At 34.7% G+C, this 15,734-nt stretch overlaps 1 protein-coding gene across 1 annotated transcript; it reads right to left on the reverse strand.

Annotated features, from left to right (window-relative positions):
• Positions 1–10,235: 10,235 nt before the first annotated feature.
• Positions 10,236–14,722, reverse strand: LOC135088448 (very long chain fatty acid elongase 2-like). The gene is made up of 5 exons (XM_063983260.1): positions 14,475–14,722; positions 12,777–12,967; positions 12,157–12,231; positions 11,443–11,739; positions 10,236–10,554 (listed from the first exon to the last, which is right to left on the reverse strand). The coding sequence occupies exons 1-5, from the start codon at positions 14,536–14,538 to the stop codon at positions 10,366–10,368; spliced, it is 816 nt and encodes a 271-aa protein (XP_063839330.1). The 5' UTR covers positions 14,539–14,722; the 3' UTR covers positions 10,236–10,365.
• Between the last annotated feature and the right edge of the window lie 1,012 nt (positions 14,723–15,734).

The following is a 15,734-nucleotide window of genomic DNA, read 5'->3' on the forward strand; positions in this document are numbered from 1 at the left end:
TTTCATTAAAGGAAAGGTTTTTACCCCAAAAATGTGTCTTTAGAAGGATCCAGAGTCACTTCTTCAAAAAATAGGTAGTTACGCTAGAGCCAACTTTTATGGCTATAAAACTGTTAAGTTGGGATTAATCGCTATCCATCTGTTAAAGAGGACACGTGAGATCATTATTTGGTTTTATAACCATAAAAATTGGTCTAAATGATCCCATAGGTGGGCCCAAAGTAAGGTATTTTTTCAAGTCACATTTATGGTATATGTTAATCATTTATTAAGAAATTAAATGTGTTTTTCTTTAAGGATATTTATTGGGCTTTCAAATGACACCAATATTGTTGGGGCACCATGATTGTGTCAGAAGAAAATTGTTAAAGTTCGCGTCGCGGAAGGTGCGGTTTATTTGATGTTGAGTATAGGTACACAAATCAATCACTCAGAAATTCTTTGACAGTATAAAAACATTTATCAACTAACCATTCATAAAGACATTTTTTAAATTGGTTTACATGCAAGTCAGTAAATCCGAGTCTACTGATTTTATTTTAATTAAATACGACGTAAAAATAATTTTATTTAAATTACCTATGCATTGTGTGATACGGAATAGATTTAGAGCTGTGATACAACAAAATCGATTAATGCTGCGGTTCATTAATCAGTAGCAGTGAATCGTTCGTTCGTTTCAGCCAAAAGACGTCCGCTGCTGGTCAAAGGCCTCCCCAAAGATTTCCACAATGGCCGGTCCTGTGCCGCTCGCATCCAGATACCTCCTGCGACCTTCACCAAATCGTCGTTCCTGCCACGCTACGTCTTCCGGCTCCTCGTCGCCACTCAAGTACTTTCCTGACCCAGCGGCCATCAGCTCTACGAGCTACGTATGCCCCGCCCAAGCTGCCACTTGATTTTAGCGATTCTGCGGACTATGTCAGTCACTTTGGTTCTCCTACGAATCTCCTCATTTAATAATATAAAATAATATAAAAAGTATTTATTTCAGATAACAGAGATCCATAAATGTTAGTAAAAACTTAGGCTAATGTTAGTATCTTATTTCATGTGCATGTGGATTGAGTGATCCTTGCTTCAATCTTAACAAAAATCGAGGAAGTTTTACTTAAAATATGTTAAAACATTGTGATGAAGTTTAAAAATTTGTTAAACCTAAGATAAAAATGTTATGGCCAATAAATAGGAGCACTCATACCGCACGCTTTAAGAAAACGTCAAAATGTTTATTTCAGAAAATAAAGCCTTTCCACTTCTTTTTATAGTATTGAAAAATTGTTAAGAATATGTTAAAACTATTAACAAATTCCGAAATCCCTTGCACGTCCCGTTCCAAAGTTATGACGATTATTTAGGATCACTCACACCGCACACGGGCCGTATGAGTGCTCTTCAAAATCATGACTATTTATTAATAAATACGTTTTATTTCTGTTGGGAAATGTGTGCAAACTGACGAGCGAATTTGTTAAAGAATAAGTGTGACAAAACTTAAAAGCTGAAGGAAGAAATTAACCTTTATTCTTTCCTCCAATATGCCGTGTGAGTGATCCTTACTTTTACCTCTATCTGCTCATATGTAGTTCGTAGGCAGACTGAGTTAGTATCTAAAATTGTTAATCGTTTTTAACAATTACTTGGCATATATTTTGCTTTTATTAAGGCCATAATTTAAGAAATATCAGGCTTAGATGATTCCTAAAGGAAAATGTTGATTAGGGTACATATGATTTTTTATTTTGTGAGACTGTTTCGATTCATCAGAAGTTTTCCTAAGGACGTGTACGAGCCAATTGAAAGCTCTTGCTGGACGTCGATACCAGTCAAATGACGATTTCATAGAGAGGTTGACATGAAAAAACGGTCATTCCTCTGCGATGTGTATGGATCAACGTGTGAAAGCAAAAATCCGAAAACACGTGCTTTCATAGGGGTAAATAGGCCGCAACTCGCGACGTATCAAAACCCGCGTGAAATTTTGTTTGTCATATATCGTCATAAATTACCTATAGCCTACATGTTATTCTGGGTTATAACGTCCTTAGGAAAACTTCTGATGAATCGAAACAGTCTCACAAAATAAAAAATCATATGTACCCTAATCAACATTTTCCTTTAGGAATCATCTAAGCCTGATATTTCTTAAATTATGGCCTTAATAAAAGCAAAATATATGCCAAGTAATTGTTAAAAACGATTAACAATTTTAGATACTAACTCAGTCTGCCTACGAACTACATATGAGCAGATAGAGGTAAAAGCAAGGATCACTCACACGGCATATTGGAGGAAAGAATAAAGGTTAATTTCTTCCTTCAGCTTTTAAGTTTTGTCACACTTATTCTTTAACAAATTCGCTCGTCAGTTTGCACACATTTCCCAACAGAAATAAAACGTATTTATTAATAAATAGTCATGATTTTGAAGAGCACTCATACGGCCCGTGTGCGGTGTGAGTGATCCTAAATAATCGTCATAACTTGGGAACGGGACGTGCAAGGGATTTCGGAATTTGTTAATAGTTTTAACATATTTTTAACAATTTTTCAATACTATAAAAAGAAGTGGAAAGGCTTTATTTTCTGAAATAAACATTGTGACGTTTTCTTAAAGCGTGCGGTATGAGTGCTCCTATTTATTGACCATAACATTTTTATCTTAGGTTTAACAAATTTTTAAACTTCATCGCAATGTTTTAACATATTTTAAGTAAAACTTCCTCGATTTTTGTTAAGATTGAAGCAAGGATCACTCAATCCACATGCACATTCTTATTTCTACAACCGACCTCGTCCTGCTGAGCATGTGGCTGATCAGTGGACAATCCTTCAGTACGCTGTGGCACAGTTCTTAAGACACTGCGGTATTTCGGACGTGAGAATATCGCGAAGCTTCCCGGCGGACGCTGCCCAGCCTAGTTGAATTCGACGATTGAGTGAAAATCGCACTGTAACTGTATACATGGTAATTTTGTTATCAGTGTACTTTGTTTTATTATGCTCTATCTATAGAAATGTTTAACAGTACAACTTTATCTTGAATTTTTTTAATCGTGGTATTGGTTGTGTAGGGACACTTTTTCTAGTTATCCATTAATTTTCTGATGTGTGGTTACCCTAATACGAATATTTTGTTCACACATAAATGAGTCAGTTTTATTTCAAGAAAGGAAATATTTACACACCACACAGATACTTAAGTTTGTACTACGAAATGACTACGTTTTTATAGTATTATGTGTAAATTAATACACCTTCCACCTTGTCTCTAAATATGATAACTTTTTTCTGAAACGTGTGGCCCGAGGGCTCACTTTACTAGAGCTTTTATTCTGTACTAGTAGAATATATAAACCCTGTACTCTCAGGGTAGCATTGTGGCTACTTCTGCTAAAATTAAAACCTTACCAAAGAAACTTAGTCTCAAGTTCCAATTAGTAGCATTAAAGTAAATTTTGTGCACTGGAGAACTGAGGGCCCATCGTCTGATTCGATTTTCTTTATTTGCAGTAACTATCCAGAGGTCTTATTTTCGTATGTAGCCCTACGATTTACCTCCTAAACATTACCATTCATCAAAATCATCTTATTTGGTCAGATTCAGTAATTTGGTATTTGACATAGTTCATCTGAGGGACCACATTCGGCGAGTTGTAGCGTCCAACTTACAGCACCTACAAATTTATAATTCTGGCTACATTTGTTTTAGAGGTTCTGCTAAATCTTTATGTATACGAAACCTTCGTTTTCCACAGTGGCCTCTCGAAGGGAACGCACATAATTATGTTGCATTTTAGTCTGAGAATAATTCAAACCTCGAAATTTGATCAAAATGCAATTCAATTGCAATTTATTTGAATAAAATCACCATTAAATGTAGAATTTCTTGGTCTATTTTAACTTTCTTTATTTTATGTATTTTACGCTTTCTTAGAAAACATAGTGCCTAGTGTTAGAGTGATACAATACAGAATGTAACTGATGATTAATAAGATTAATCGATACAATATCACTTTAATCAAAGTCGCCTTAAATTAAAATACACTCGATTGTTTGGTGGTAATTCTGTTTTAATCTTCTGTTTCAAATTCTAATTCATATTATTTATTTGCACAATTTTCATTCTTCTGCTTTCAGAAAGAAGATTAATTAACCAATGATTTATTCGCGAAACTTGTGTTGCCTTTAAATTTGAAATCATTTGACTCAAAATTAAGTTTAAAAGAGTTCTGTTTGTATGTTCTTTGACAGAAAATAGGTATTCAATACTTTTTATACATTAAAATAGAACTGCCATTAATACAGTCCATGAAGTGTCTCGAAATAGCATTTCAAATGTTATGGTCAAATATAATTAACCAAAACTTTATTATAATTATTATTGTTTCTTTGATCACGTCAATTATTATTTTAACGGTGATATTAAAACGTCAATATAAAATTGGATTAATTTTTAATATGTACCAATGTGTATAAATTGCTTACTTACTCATGTTTTTTCTTATAATTACATTTATTATAGTACAAAATATTGTTATTGTAAGATAACGAAAAAAGGAATAAATGATGTGTTTTCAATAATGTTTTGTTATTTCTGCTACATTTCTATTTCTTAGGATCAAATGTGTAGAGTTAAGACAACCGGATTGTGTTATCTTGATACTTAATTTGATAAAAATATTAATATTGCTAATTTTTGATCACTCAATCAAATGGTATATAAATGGTATGGTGAAGTCAGAAAATTGATATCTTCATTTTAATTATTTTAATTTTCATACAAATCGGATTTTATAAAATTTATTTTGTATGAAAATTAAAAAAATTAAAGTGATGATATCAAATTTCTGACTTTACCATACCATTTACATGGACCTATAAAAAAAGGCGGACGGAACTTGAAGAAACTTTGAACTTATACAACAAAACTGTGACGCAAAATTTTGACGTCTATCTATTGTGTGAGTGAATTTAGGGATGCCATGTTAGCCAAAACATTTTACCCATTTACTTTAAGAAAAACATAGATCGGCAGATGTTACTTAGAAATGTAGACAGAATTATTCCGTGCCATTTGAAAAGAATGAAAGGTAAATGCGTTGAGGTAGGCGCGAAAGAAGAACGGTCATCTGTGACCCAGGCCCGACAGAAACGAGACATACCTCAGTTTTTTTGTCATGTTTTAATTAGTTAAATTATATATTTTTTATATTCGAAATCTATGTATAACACCAAAATATTACCCTTTGTTTTTGTTCAGGCGTTATACAAAAACTAATACAAAATGCCTATTTATCACCAAAATTGGTAAATGTATGTACCTAAATGTCTATTACAGCTGCTATAGAATGTATCTAGGTGACCTGAAGATACAGCCGGATTATACAGGGTGGAAACGAGAAGTTACAAAATCCAAAAATTCAATGTTACCAGCTTCCATAATATGTAACCTATTATTGGTACCATTTGAAAGAGCTCGTGAAGCACTTTCAGAATCATTAACTAGTTTGTCGATATCTTGTATAGTTTAGAAATAATCGAGTGAGATCACTTATCGTTCCATAAGTATAACCACCCTGTATAATCCGGCTGTATCTCCAGATCACCTAGATACATTCCATAGCAGCTGTAATAGACATTTAGGTACATACATTTACCAATTTTGATGATAAATAGGCATTTTGTATCAGATTTTGTATAACGCCTGAACAAAAACAAAGGGTAATATTTTGGTGTTATACATAGATTTCGAATATAAAAAATATATAATTTAACTAATTAAGACATGACAAAAAAACTGAGGTATGTCTCGTTTCTGTCGGGTCTGGGTTTTTTTTGTATGGGGCGTGACCGTTCTTCTTTTCAATGTTCAAATTTTCTAACATTGTTTGCAAGTCAGTGTCAGGGTATGTACATAATGTTGATAAAACTAATTCACGCAGTTACAAATTACGAATCTTGTGTACATTATAATCATAATCTTATGCATCATCAATATATTATTATTATCTCTGATAGATTTTAACATACAACTTGACACTGACTTGCAATCAATGTAAGAAAATTTGAATTTCGCAGTTCCACATTTTTGGGAAGGATCAAATCTGCCTATGAAAATATATCCCATTAAAACACAATTATTATGATAAATTATTTTATTTCTATAGTATGCGTAATAAACAACTAAAAAGTCCTAAAATTATTATTAATTTCCCATATTTCGGGTAATTTTCCCACGTAAAGAACTGAGAACACTGGTCTTTGACGTATTATTTTTTCGAGTGAATGACGTTTGATTTCAATTAATTTCAATATTTTAATGTCGGGAAATAAGTGATTGGATTATTGTTTTACCTGTGAAATGTGATTCCTTAATTTTTGTTTGTTCGAACAGAACGGTTTTTAGACAATTTCATCACACAAGAAATGTCGTATTCGTGTTGTTTTTTCGCCGCCTAAATAATATGTCAACTGTGTGAAGTTTGCACTCGAAGTGGTGCGTCAGGGTTTGAATGTGTGCGTGCCGGGCTGTACGTACAGGCAAGCTGGTGTATCCTAATGTCACAGTATTTTGTTGATGAGAATCCGTCCGACTTTTTTTATAGGTCCATGACCATTTATATGCTCATGTTAACATGGGCTAGTGTCGGCTCATATACCCATTTACCTAACACCCTGTATAAAAGGTGAAACTGACTGACTGACATATCAACGCACAGCCTAAACGGCTAAACGTAGGCACTTGAAATGGCAATGCCAGATTTTGTATGGAAGGTGGCGTCTTTTTTTTTTCGCGCGACCATCGACCAAACTTTGTTTTTTAATTACAAAATAGTGTAATAAACCACACTTACTATGACATGTATAGGCCTCTAAACTCAGTCTGAACTGAGTTACGAGCATTAGAAGTTTAATTATTTTCATACTAGATTTGCTTTTTGTGCGCAAGTTTTGTAAGAAATTGCAACAAAATATTGCGCTATTTTTTTTATTGCGCTGATTCTGCTGCATACTGATGTCTGGAGCCTTGATGGTATTGTTTGTTTACACATACAATGTCATTATTTTGTTGCAATTTCTTACAAAACTTGCGCCCAAACAGCAAATCTAGTATGAAAATCATCAAACTTCTGATGCTCGTATTGAGTTACATGAGCTCAGTTCAGACTGAGTTTAGAGGTATACATGTCATACTAAGTTTGGTTTCTTACACTATTTTGTAATCAAAAAACAAGGTTTGGTCGATGGCCGCGCGAAATAAAAAAGACGCCAATTTCCGGCATTGTCTTTTGGAAAGAACGTAGCTTAGGTACCGTAGAGGTGCATTAAGAAAGGAATTCCCGAAATTCCCACGGGATTGGGAATTAGCTGGAAAATCCTTTTGTATGAAAAATCTAAACCGCTTAAGTTAGACGCTTGAAATTTGGCATGCAGGTACCTTAGTAAACTTAAAGCTTGGTTACAACAGGATATTGCAAAATTCCCACGGAAACGGGAGTTAGCGGGAAAGAACATTTGTATGAAAAAATCTAAACCGCGTAAGATAGATGAAGGGGGTAAAACGGGATCCACGCGTACGAAGTCGCGGGCGGCCGTTAGTTAATCTACTATATAAAAATAAGTCGGGTTTTCCTCCCTGACGCTATAACTCCAGAACTAAAGAAAAGATTTCCACGGTTTTGCATTCGTTGGAAAGGTCTCGGGCTCCGTGAGGTTTATAGTAAAGAAAATTCAGGAAAATTTAACAAACGAAATTCCACGCGGGCGAAGCCGCGGGCGGAAAGCTAGTTACTTATAAAAAAATAATTTTATCTTTCAAACCTGCACTCATCATAAAAGACATAAAAACGTGGCTTGCATAGTACCTACTAGGCTTAGGTATGATTGATAGTGAAGCTTGGATGACTAACGAAAATGAACAGATTTGTAATAAATTCCCTTCTGAGAAGTACACATCGAAATTTAGAGCAGCTGTTGATTCAATTAGGTAAATAATTTAGCCCCTTCAAGGTTTTGTTCCCAATTTTCCCTATTGTTTAGTTTCATTGTCAAGTGTCTAGCATTAATCAACCGACTTTGAACTACGTGCATAAATTACTTACAAAACGGGCTGACTACGTACTTATAACTTTAATAATTAAGGATTTCTAAGCACATAATTTCATTGATATTCTAAGAAAGTAAAACCTGGAGCACATAGCTCGTAGAGCTTGTGGCCGTTGGGTCAGAAAAGTTCTCGACCACGGATCTGATGACGTGGCGGGCCCCTCATTAGGTGGACCTACGATCTGGTGAAGGTCTCTGGAAGACCTGAATGCAGGCAGCGCAGGACTCCTTGGGGGAGGCCTTTGTCCAGCAGGGGACTTCATTTGGCTGAAACGAATGATCAAAAGCCTGGAGGCACTGGAGATTGAAGTGCTATTGTTTAACAGAAAAATAATGAAAAGGCAAAATGTTTTTGGTGGGATATATTTTTCCAATAGCCAAGAAACGGGAAAGTTAAATTTGAATCTGTTATTTGTACTGAAATGTCTAATTTATTTCTGTTATGTATAAGTCCACTATTGCATGCCGTGGCAACCTACAACCTATAATTATAATTAGGCAGTAATTAGATTAAGTTAAATACGTTGTAAATATTGATTGTCTTCCAGTGTTGTCTTGTTGGTTGTCCTATTTAATAAATAAATAATAAACCACAACACTGTTATAAATTCATGCCTGCAAACAATAATTTAGAGGTTAACAATAATTTTAGAATTAAGTTCTTCTGTATATTCAGTAAAAATTATTATATCTAATTAAGATTAAGAGGTTTTGTAGATTAACAAAATGTTGTTTGATCTATTACGCCAGGGAAAAAGAGGCGTTAGATATACGAGTATATTTTATGGTTGCTATTTATTGTTACTAACGTCTGAGATGAAGAACATAGAATAATTTCTATGACTTAACTATACCACAAAAGATGGGGTGCCAAACCATAACCTTTTATGCGTCAGAAAATTAACTTTGCTTTATATTTTTACTTTAGGCGGTTATCACACTGCCGCGCTCCGCGGCGGAGCGCGGGGCGACAGATTTAATCATTGTATGCAAGTACCTCAGTTCAGTTTGTATAGAAAACACGCGCGGCACTTCACACTGACAACGCGTCCGCGCGCGTGATTTTTTATATGAAAATCACGCGCTCCGCGGCGGAGCGCGGCGCAGTGTGATAACCGCCTTAGTGTTTCACGAAAATTTTATTTTCGTTTGGCACCTCCCAGACTATTAGTTAAAATATAATTCAACATTTCTGTTTATGCAAGCCTTTAGATATTCCAAATTATCTATCAGTTGGATGTGTAGGTACTCGTATGATATCACTGGACTGGATATTTAATGTTTACTTGTAGATAGAAGAAGTTTTTTGGGAACTACACTCAACATCAAATAAACCGTAACTTCACACTGACAACGCGTCCGCGCGCGTGATTTTTTATATGATAATCACGCGCTCCGCGGCGGAGCGCGGCGCAGTGTGATAACCGCCTTAGTGTTTCACGAAAATTTTATTTTCGTTTGGTACCTCCCAGACTATTAGTTAAAATTATAATTCAACATTTCTGTTCATGCAAGCCTTTAGATATTCCAAATTATCTATCAGTTGGATGTGGACTCGTATGATATCACTGGATTGGATATTTAATGTTTGATGATGATCCTTCATCATCTCTTTCCTTGCCTCATTTTGTTACATTTTATTTGATTAGGATTTATTTATATTAGGTACTTAGAGTCTCAGATGTTAAAATTTGCATTTTAAAATACATAATTTGATTTCTAAAAGCAGGTCAATGATTTTGTTACTCAGTCACGTCATTGCACTCGACGCATACGACTTATTGCAATTCAGCAAAACGTGACTGAATCATACGTTTTGATGACATGTATTTTCTAGCGTATCGACACAATACTTCGCTGTAATTAAGATCTTTACATTTTAATTAGGATTATTGATTGGATTTAACTTTGAAGTAAAACAATATTTTGTCTGGCTGGATGTCTGGATGTCTGGATGTTTGTTACTATTTCACGCAAAAACTACTGAACTGATTTTGATGAAACTTTACAGTATTATTGTTTATAACCCAGACTAACATATTATATGCTATAATCACACTATAATTTATGTCGATCTGTGACAAACTAAATTTCACGCGGGTGAAGCCGCGGGCAAGCTATCATAAATAAAATAAGAAAAAGTTTTAATTTGTCTTTTTTACAAATATAATCTTATACTTTTCTGGTTTTTCGAACGCTAATCTAATACTAAATAGGTACTACGAGTAATTAAAAACTTCTAATTTTATCTTTCTCATTATATAATTTTTTTCTTCGCCGTTTTAGATGACGTATTCTTAACATAGGATTTAACATAAAAGTTGAAAAACAGAAGTAGGAGAAACGCAGTATTGAACAATATCATGGAAAATAAGACGTACGATGGTGGGCAGCTTCCATAAGCGTAGTTAGCGATTGCATGGAAGAGGATCAACACAAATTGAATCTGAAACAAAGCGGTTCATAATTAGAAAATGTAAGATGCTTCAGCAATATACAGAAGCTCAAAGTTGCACAGCGTGCTATGGAAAGGGCTATGCTCGGTGTTTCTTTACGAGATCGAATCAGAAATGAGGAGATTCGTAAACGAACTAAATTGTCAATGACATAGCCTGACGGATTAGCAAGCTGAAAGGGCAATTGGCAGGGCACACAGTACGCAGAACTGACGGCCAATGGGGCAGCAACATTCTGGAGTAGAAGCCACATACCGGAAAATGCAGCGTGCGACGTCTACCCACAAGGTGGACTGACTACCTTAAAGGTAGCAGAAAGGCGCTGGATGCAGGCCGCTACCAACCGGGCCACATGGAAAGCATTGGAGGAGGCCTATGTTCAGCAGTGGACGTCCTATGGCTGAGATGATGATGATTATGAAACTTTGGATGACGTTGTCAAGAGAAACCTCACTGAGGCTGGCAAAATTTGTATGGGAATTTTTAGAGCTCCATTGCACGTGGCGGCCCTAGTTCTAGTCTTATCATACATATACTGGGGATATACAGGGTGTCCCAAAATTAGCACGTCACACTGACACTGGAGGTAGCTAAGTCTAAGACGAATCGAACAAGCTTAATATGTCCATAGAAAAGGTTCATAAGTTTTAAGATATGACCAATTTTATTTATTCATTTCCATTAAAAAAGTTTGATGAGTTTTAAAATATGACTCGTATTAAATTAGTTATTTTTAAAAATGGACTTAATAATACTTGTTAGATGCGTCTTAAGCTCATTTATCTCTGGTGTAAATTAGTGTGATGTGCAAATTTTGGGACCTGTATACTCTAACTGTACATACTCTAACCTTTAAAACACTAATAAAAAAAACTCACCAGCTGCATAGAAGTGATGTACTTCTTCCACCACAGATACTTGGCCAGCGAAGGGAACGCCGACAGCCCGTAGTACAAATACATAATAATATGAATAAATGAATTGACAGTGCCTAAAAACACCACACTATACGTTGGCTCGTACTTCAAAGCGAACCATGTGTATAGCACCATGCCAGAGTGATGGTATACATGTAGGAAGGTAACTTGGTTTTGCTTTTTTCTTAGAACAAAGAAGACAGTGTCGAGTAGCTCACTTATTTTGGCTGTTAAGTAGTAGTAAATGCCTGAGGTAACCTGAAAAAGACAATTAATACTTTATTTGAAAATGAAAATATTTACTATTGTCAGAAACAAACAATACAATAACTAAAAAGACAGACCTCCACATTAGGCGTTTGTTTATCATAGACAATAATCTGAACTTGAAAAATGAGATGGTATGTATCGAATTATTTTTCAATTAACATTGTAACTGCATACCTATGGAATACAAGGTGGTAAACCGTTTTATTCTTTTATCTGGAAGCTTAGTAATGTATAGACTCAAAAACCGATTAAAGAAACATTCGTAAAATCTAATATTAGTAGATAAATATCCTGTCTGTAAAAGTAAAGTTCACGTACGCAAACCCGTAGTTTACTAAATCAAAAATAGTAGTAACTAGCAACCGACAGTCAAAGAGCCTACAAATTAAGCAAAACAATATTTACCCCCATCATGACTTTCTCATTGTTCAGCAAACACGGCCTTTGTAAAAATCCATGCGCCTTCATGAGATGGAAGCCCTGAAATCAGTATTGCCATTAGATTCATCTATATTATTAAAACTCAAAAGTGACTGACTGACATAGTGATCTATCAACGCACAGCCCAAACCACCTGCATGGATCGGGCTGTAATTTGGCATGCAGGTAGATGTTATGACGTAGGCATCCGCTAAGAAAGGATTTTACGAAACTCCACCCCTAAGGGGGTCGCTAGTTTTTAAATAAATAAACGTTTACTGTCATCAAATCAAGCACTGACATAATTAATATCAGAATAAAAACAGGTAGAAGTTACCAAAACTTCAGCTCAGCATAAGCTGTACGGCGCTACAATCCGGTCGAGTCAACTGCGTACCTAGCAGCCGTGACGTCACATTGACGCTTTGGTACGGAACGGGGCAAATACGGGGAGGTGTGCGGGTAAGTGGGAGGGAGAGTCGCATTCCAGCTAGCCGATTTTTTTTATGTGACAGGAGGCAAACAAGCAGACGGATCACCTGATGGTAAGTGATTAGCTCGATCGGATTGTAGAATGATAAAGTTAAGTTATTCAATAAACTCACCTTAGTAAATAAAAATATAGACACAAATATTTGTATTACGTTATACAATACAAGCACTTTGTTTAAGTTCATCGCCGGTCTTGATTTCATTAATTTAGGTCCTACATTTAACACTATAAATAAGTATACGAGTAAGATCGCCAAGATCGGCATTGGGCTCGTCATCAGGTACCATTTGTCGACGAAGTGCACTGAAAACAATAAAAATAATATCAATTAGCATCGACGGTCAAAAGTTGAAAACAACATTAAGAAAAACAAAAACAGTAATTGTTTGTTAAGCTTTGTAAACCCACTAATGATTTCATTTCATGATAAAAAGTGTTAAAAATAATAATTGTTTAAAACTGTATTGCACATTTGACAAGATCCAAAAGGCGAACACTATGCCATATGGCATTCTCTTTCAGTTAAAGTTTGGACCAAGATAGTAAATACACTCGGCGTCATAGAAAAATTTATTACGATGAACATCACTTATTTAAGGACAAAGAAGGTATACGGAAAAGGAGACAGAAATAGCACAGCCATAAATTACAAGGAAATAAAAAATCGCAATGGGACCGCACTCAGCATATGCCGCGGCCCACGGCGAGGAAGGCCACGACGCTGGTTTTCAGTGTGCCCCATGCCGATAATATGGCATGTTATGGTATCTAAGTATTAATTAAGGTTAGGTTCAATCATTAATTTGATAAGCAAATTGATAAACCACTAGAAGTAGAGTATGCATTGTATAGTTTCCTTGTAAAAACATGGTCGGTTTCATGGTTAAATAGCATGATTACTTTAATGTTATAATCGTCAGTATGTATGGGGAAAAAACAATATTGTGTTTATGTTATTATACTTTACAAAGTAATAATAGTACAAACACACTGTTGGATTTTGTTCCTGCTGTAGTAGTTACAGGTATACAAATTGCACTTAGCATGCAATAAAATGTCTTGACTGATACTAATCCCAACTAATATTATAAATGCGAAAGTAACTCTGTCTGTCTGTCTGTCTGTCTGTCTGTCTGTCTGTCTGTCTGTTACGCTTTCCCGCTTAAACCTCGCAACCGATTTTGATGAAATTTGGCATAGAGATAGTTTGAGTCCCGGGAAAGAACATAGAATAGTTTTTATCCCGGTTTTTGAAACAGGGACGCGCGCGATAAAGTTTTTCTGTGACAGACAAAATTCCACGCGGGCGAAGCCGCGGGCGGAAAGCTAGTTTGTAATATAATTTTACATGATAGTTTTGTAAGCATTAAATTTAAATTCTAAAAATTGACATTGAATTATTATGTTATGTAACTATTAATTTTTGTTTGTATCTTTATATGGGACTAATAATTTGTATGCCACTCATAGGCCAAACATAGAGCTCTAGGTACCCATTATTATGTACCACCTGAATTCTACATTTACCTATGTTTTACAAATAAATGATTTGATTTGATTTGATTTGCAAATTTAATATAATTATTATTTTCTACATGCATTATACATAACATTGCGCTAGTTTAGGTATTTTACTGATCTATCAAACAGGTAATACGATACCTTGTTCCGTTGGGCACAGAAATGTTTATCCAATCAAATTTTAATTTTTTACACATCATTTTTATGACATACTTATAAATAGAATTGACCCGAGCTACAAGAGAACACACACCAAAAAAATATAACACAAGAAATCAAAAAAACGTACCTTTCCCCCTGAAATCCCATAGAAAATCCCGTAAGCTTCCATTAGTGTGATTATACACATCCATACCGGCTGCCCAAATCGTGAACTAGATGCGATTTAATCGCCAAAGCCGATTCACTGTCACTTATTCGATTTTTGGTTAATTGTTATCGAGAGATCAATGTCAAATTACCACAACAATGCTAGGCCAAAACCTAATTAAGTAAGACTAAGCAGTGTAAGTTGAGCAATGTCTTGGTAACTAATGATTTCCATTCAATATGAACTAATATTTATAATGGTGGCTTGCAAATTATGTAGGGCTGAACGCACACTTGCGGACTTACTTCAAAAACGGTCTTTCGGAAAAAACAAATATTGTGAAGTTGTCTCGTCGTGTTCCCTAATAAGTAATTGATTTATTTATGTATAATAAGTATGTATTAAAAAAAAAGTATTTAAGTATATGTTTATACCCGTTGTCTAGAACCCATAGTACAAGTTTTGCTTAGTTTGGGACTAAAAGCGTAGTGTAGTTAAAATGTCCAAGGATATTTAATTTTATTATTTATTTAAAAGCACAACTACAGAATACAATTCCAATTTAACATTTAAAAAATAATTTAACTGATAAATTAAGATCATAAGCCCTAAGGCAATTAAGGCACTTTTGAAGAGGCTTTTACTGGTCATGCTCGCTCTACTATAGATGGCATCTTCGATACCAGATTGCTATCACGAGTAGGCTTATATTTTATATTATTTTATTAAACGTCTTATCGGTTATTTTCTTCAAGAGTACCTACCTATTACCAATTTAATCGTACGGAAGGGTTCGTACGGAAACAAAATCTGTAAAACAATTAATTTCCTACTTATTCTATCATCGTACCTACTGTAAAATAAGATATAATTACTTATATTTTTGATAACATAGAATGCACTATGAAACAAAGTGAATATGTAGCAAAAATAAAAATAAATAAAAATACCTATAATGTGTACTCACCCTACCATTAACGTCACAATAATTACTGTGCAGTTGTTAAGTATAACATTGACGTATTTAAAGCATCGCATGTTGATTACTATGTCATATTATAATATTTTCGATCACGGAAATATAACTTAATGTAAGGGACAAAGGTCTGCTTTTCTGGAGCAAAAAAAAATTTTTATTTATTATAATTTTTATTCTAGTTGTGGTCAATAGTAAAGTTGCTTAGGTTTGAGAGCTCTATAAAGCTACGCAAGCAAAACTAGAATTATATTCCAAAATAA

Source organism: Ostrinia nubilalis, chromosome 4 (genome assembly GCF_963855985.1).
Source record: "Ostrinia nubilalis chromosome 4, ilOstNubi1.1, whole genome shotgun sequence".
Taxonomy (NCBI): domain Eukaryota; kingdom Metazoa; phylum Arthropoda; class Insecta; order Lepidoptera; family Crambidae; genus Ostrinia; species Ostrinia nubilalis.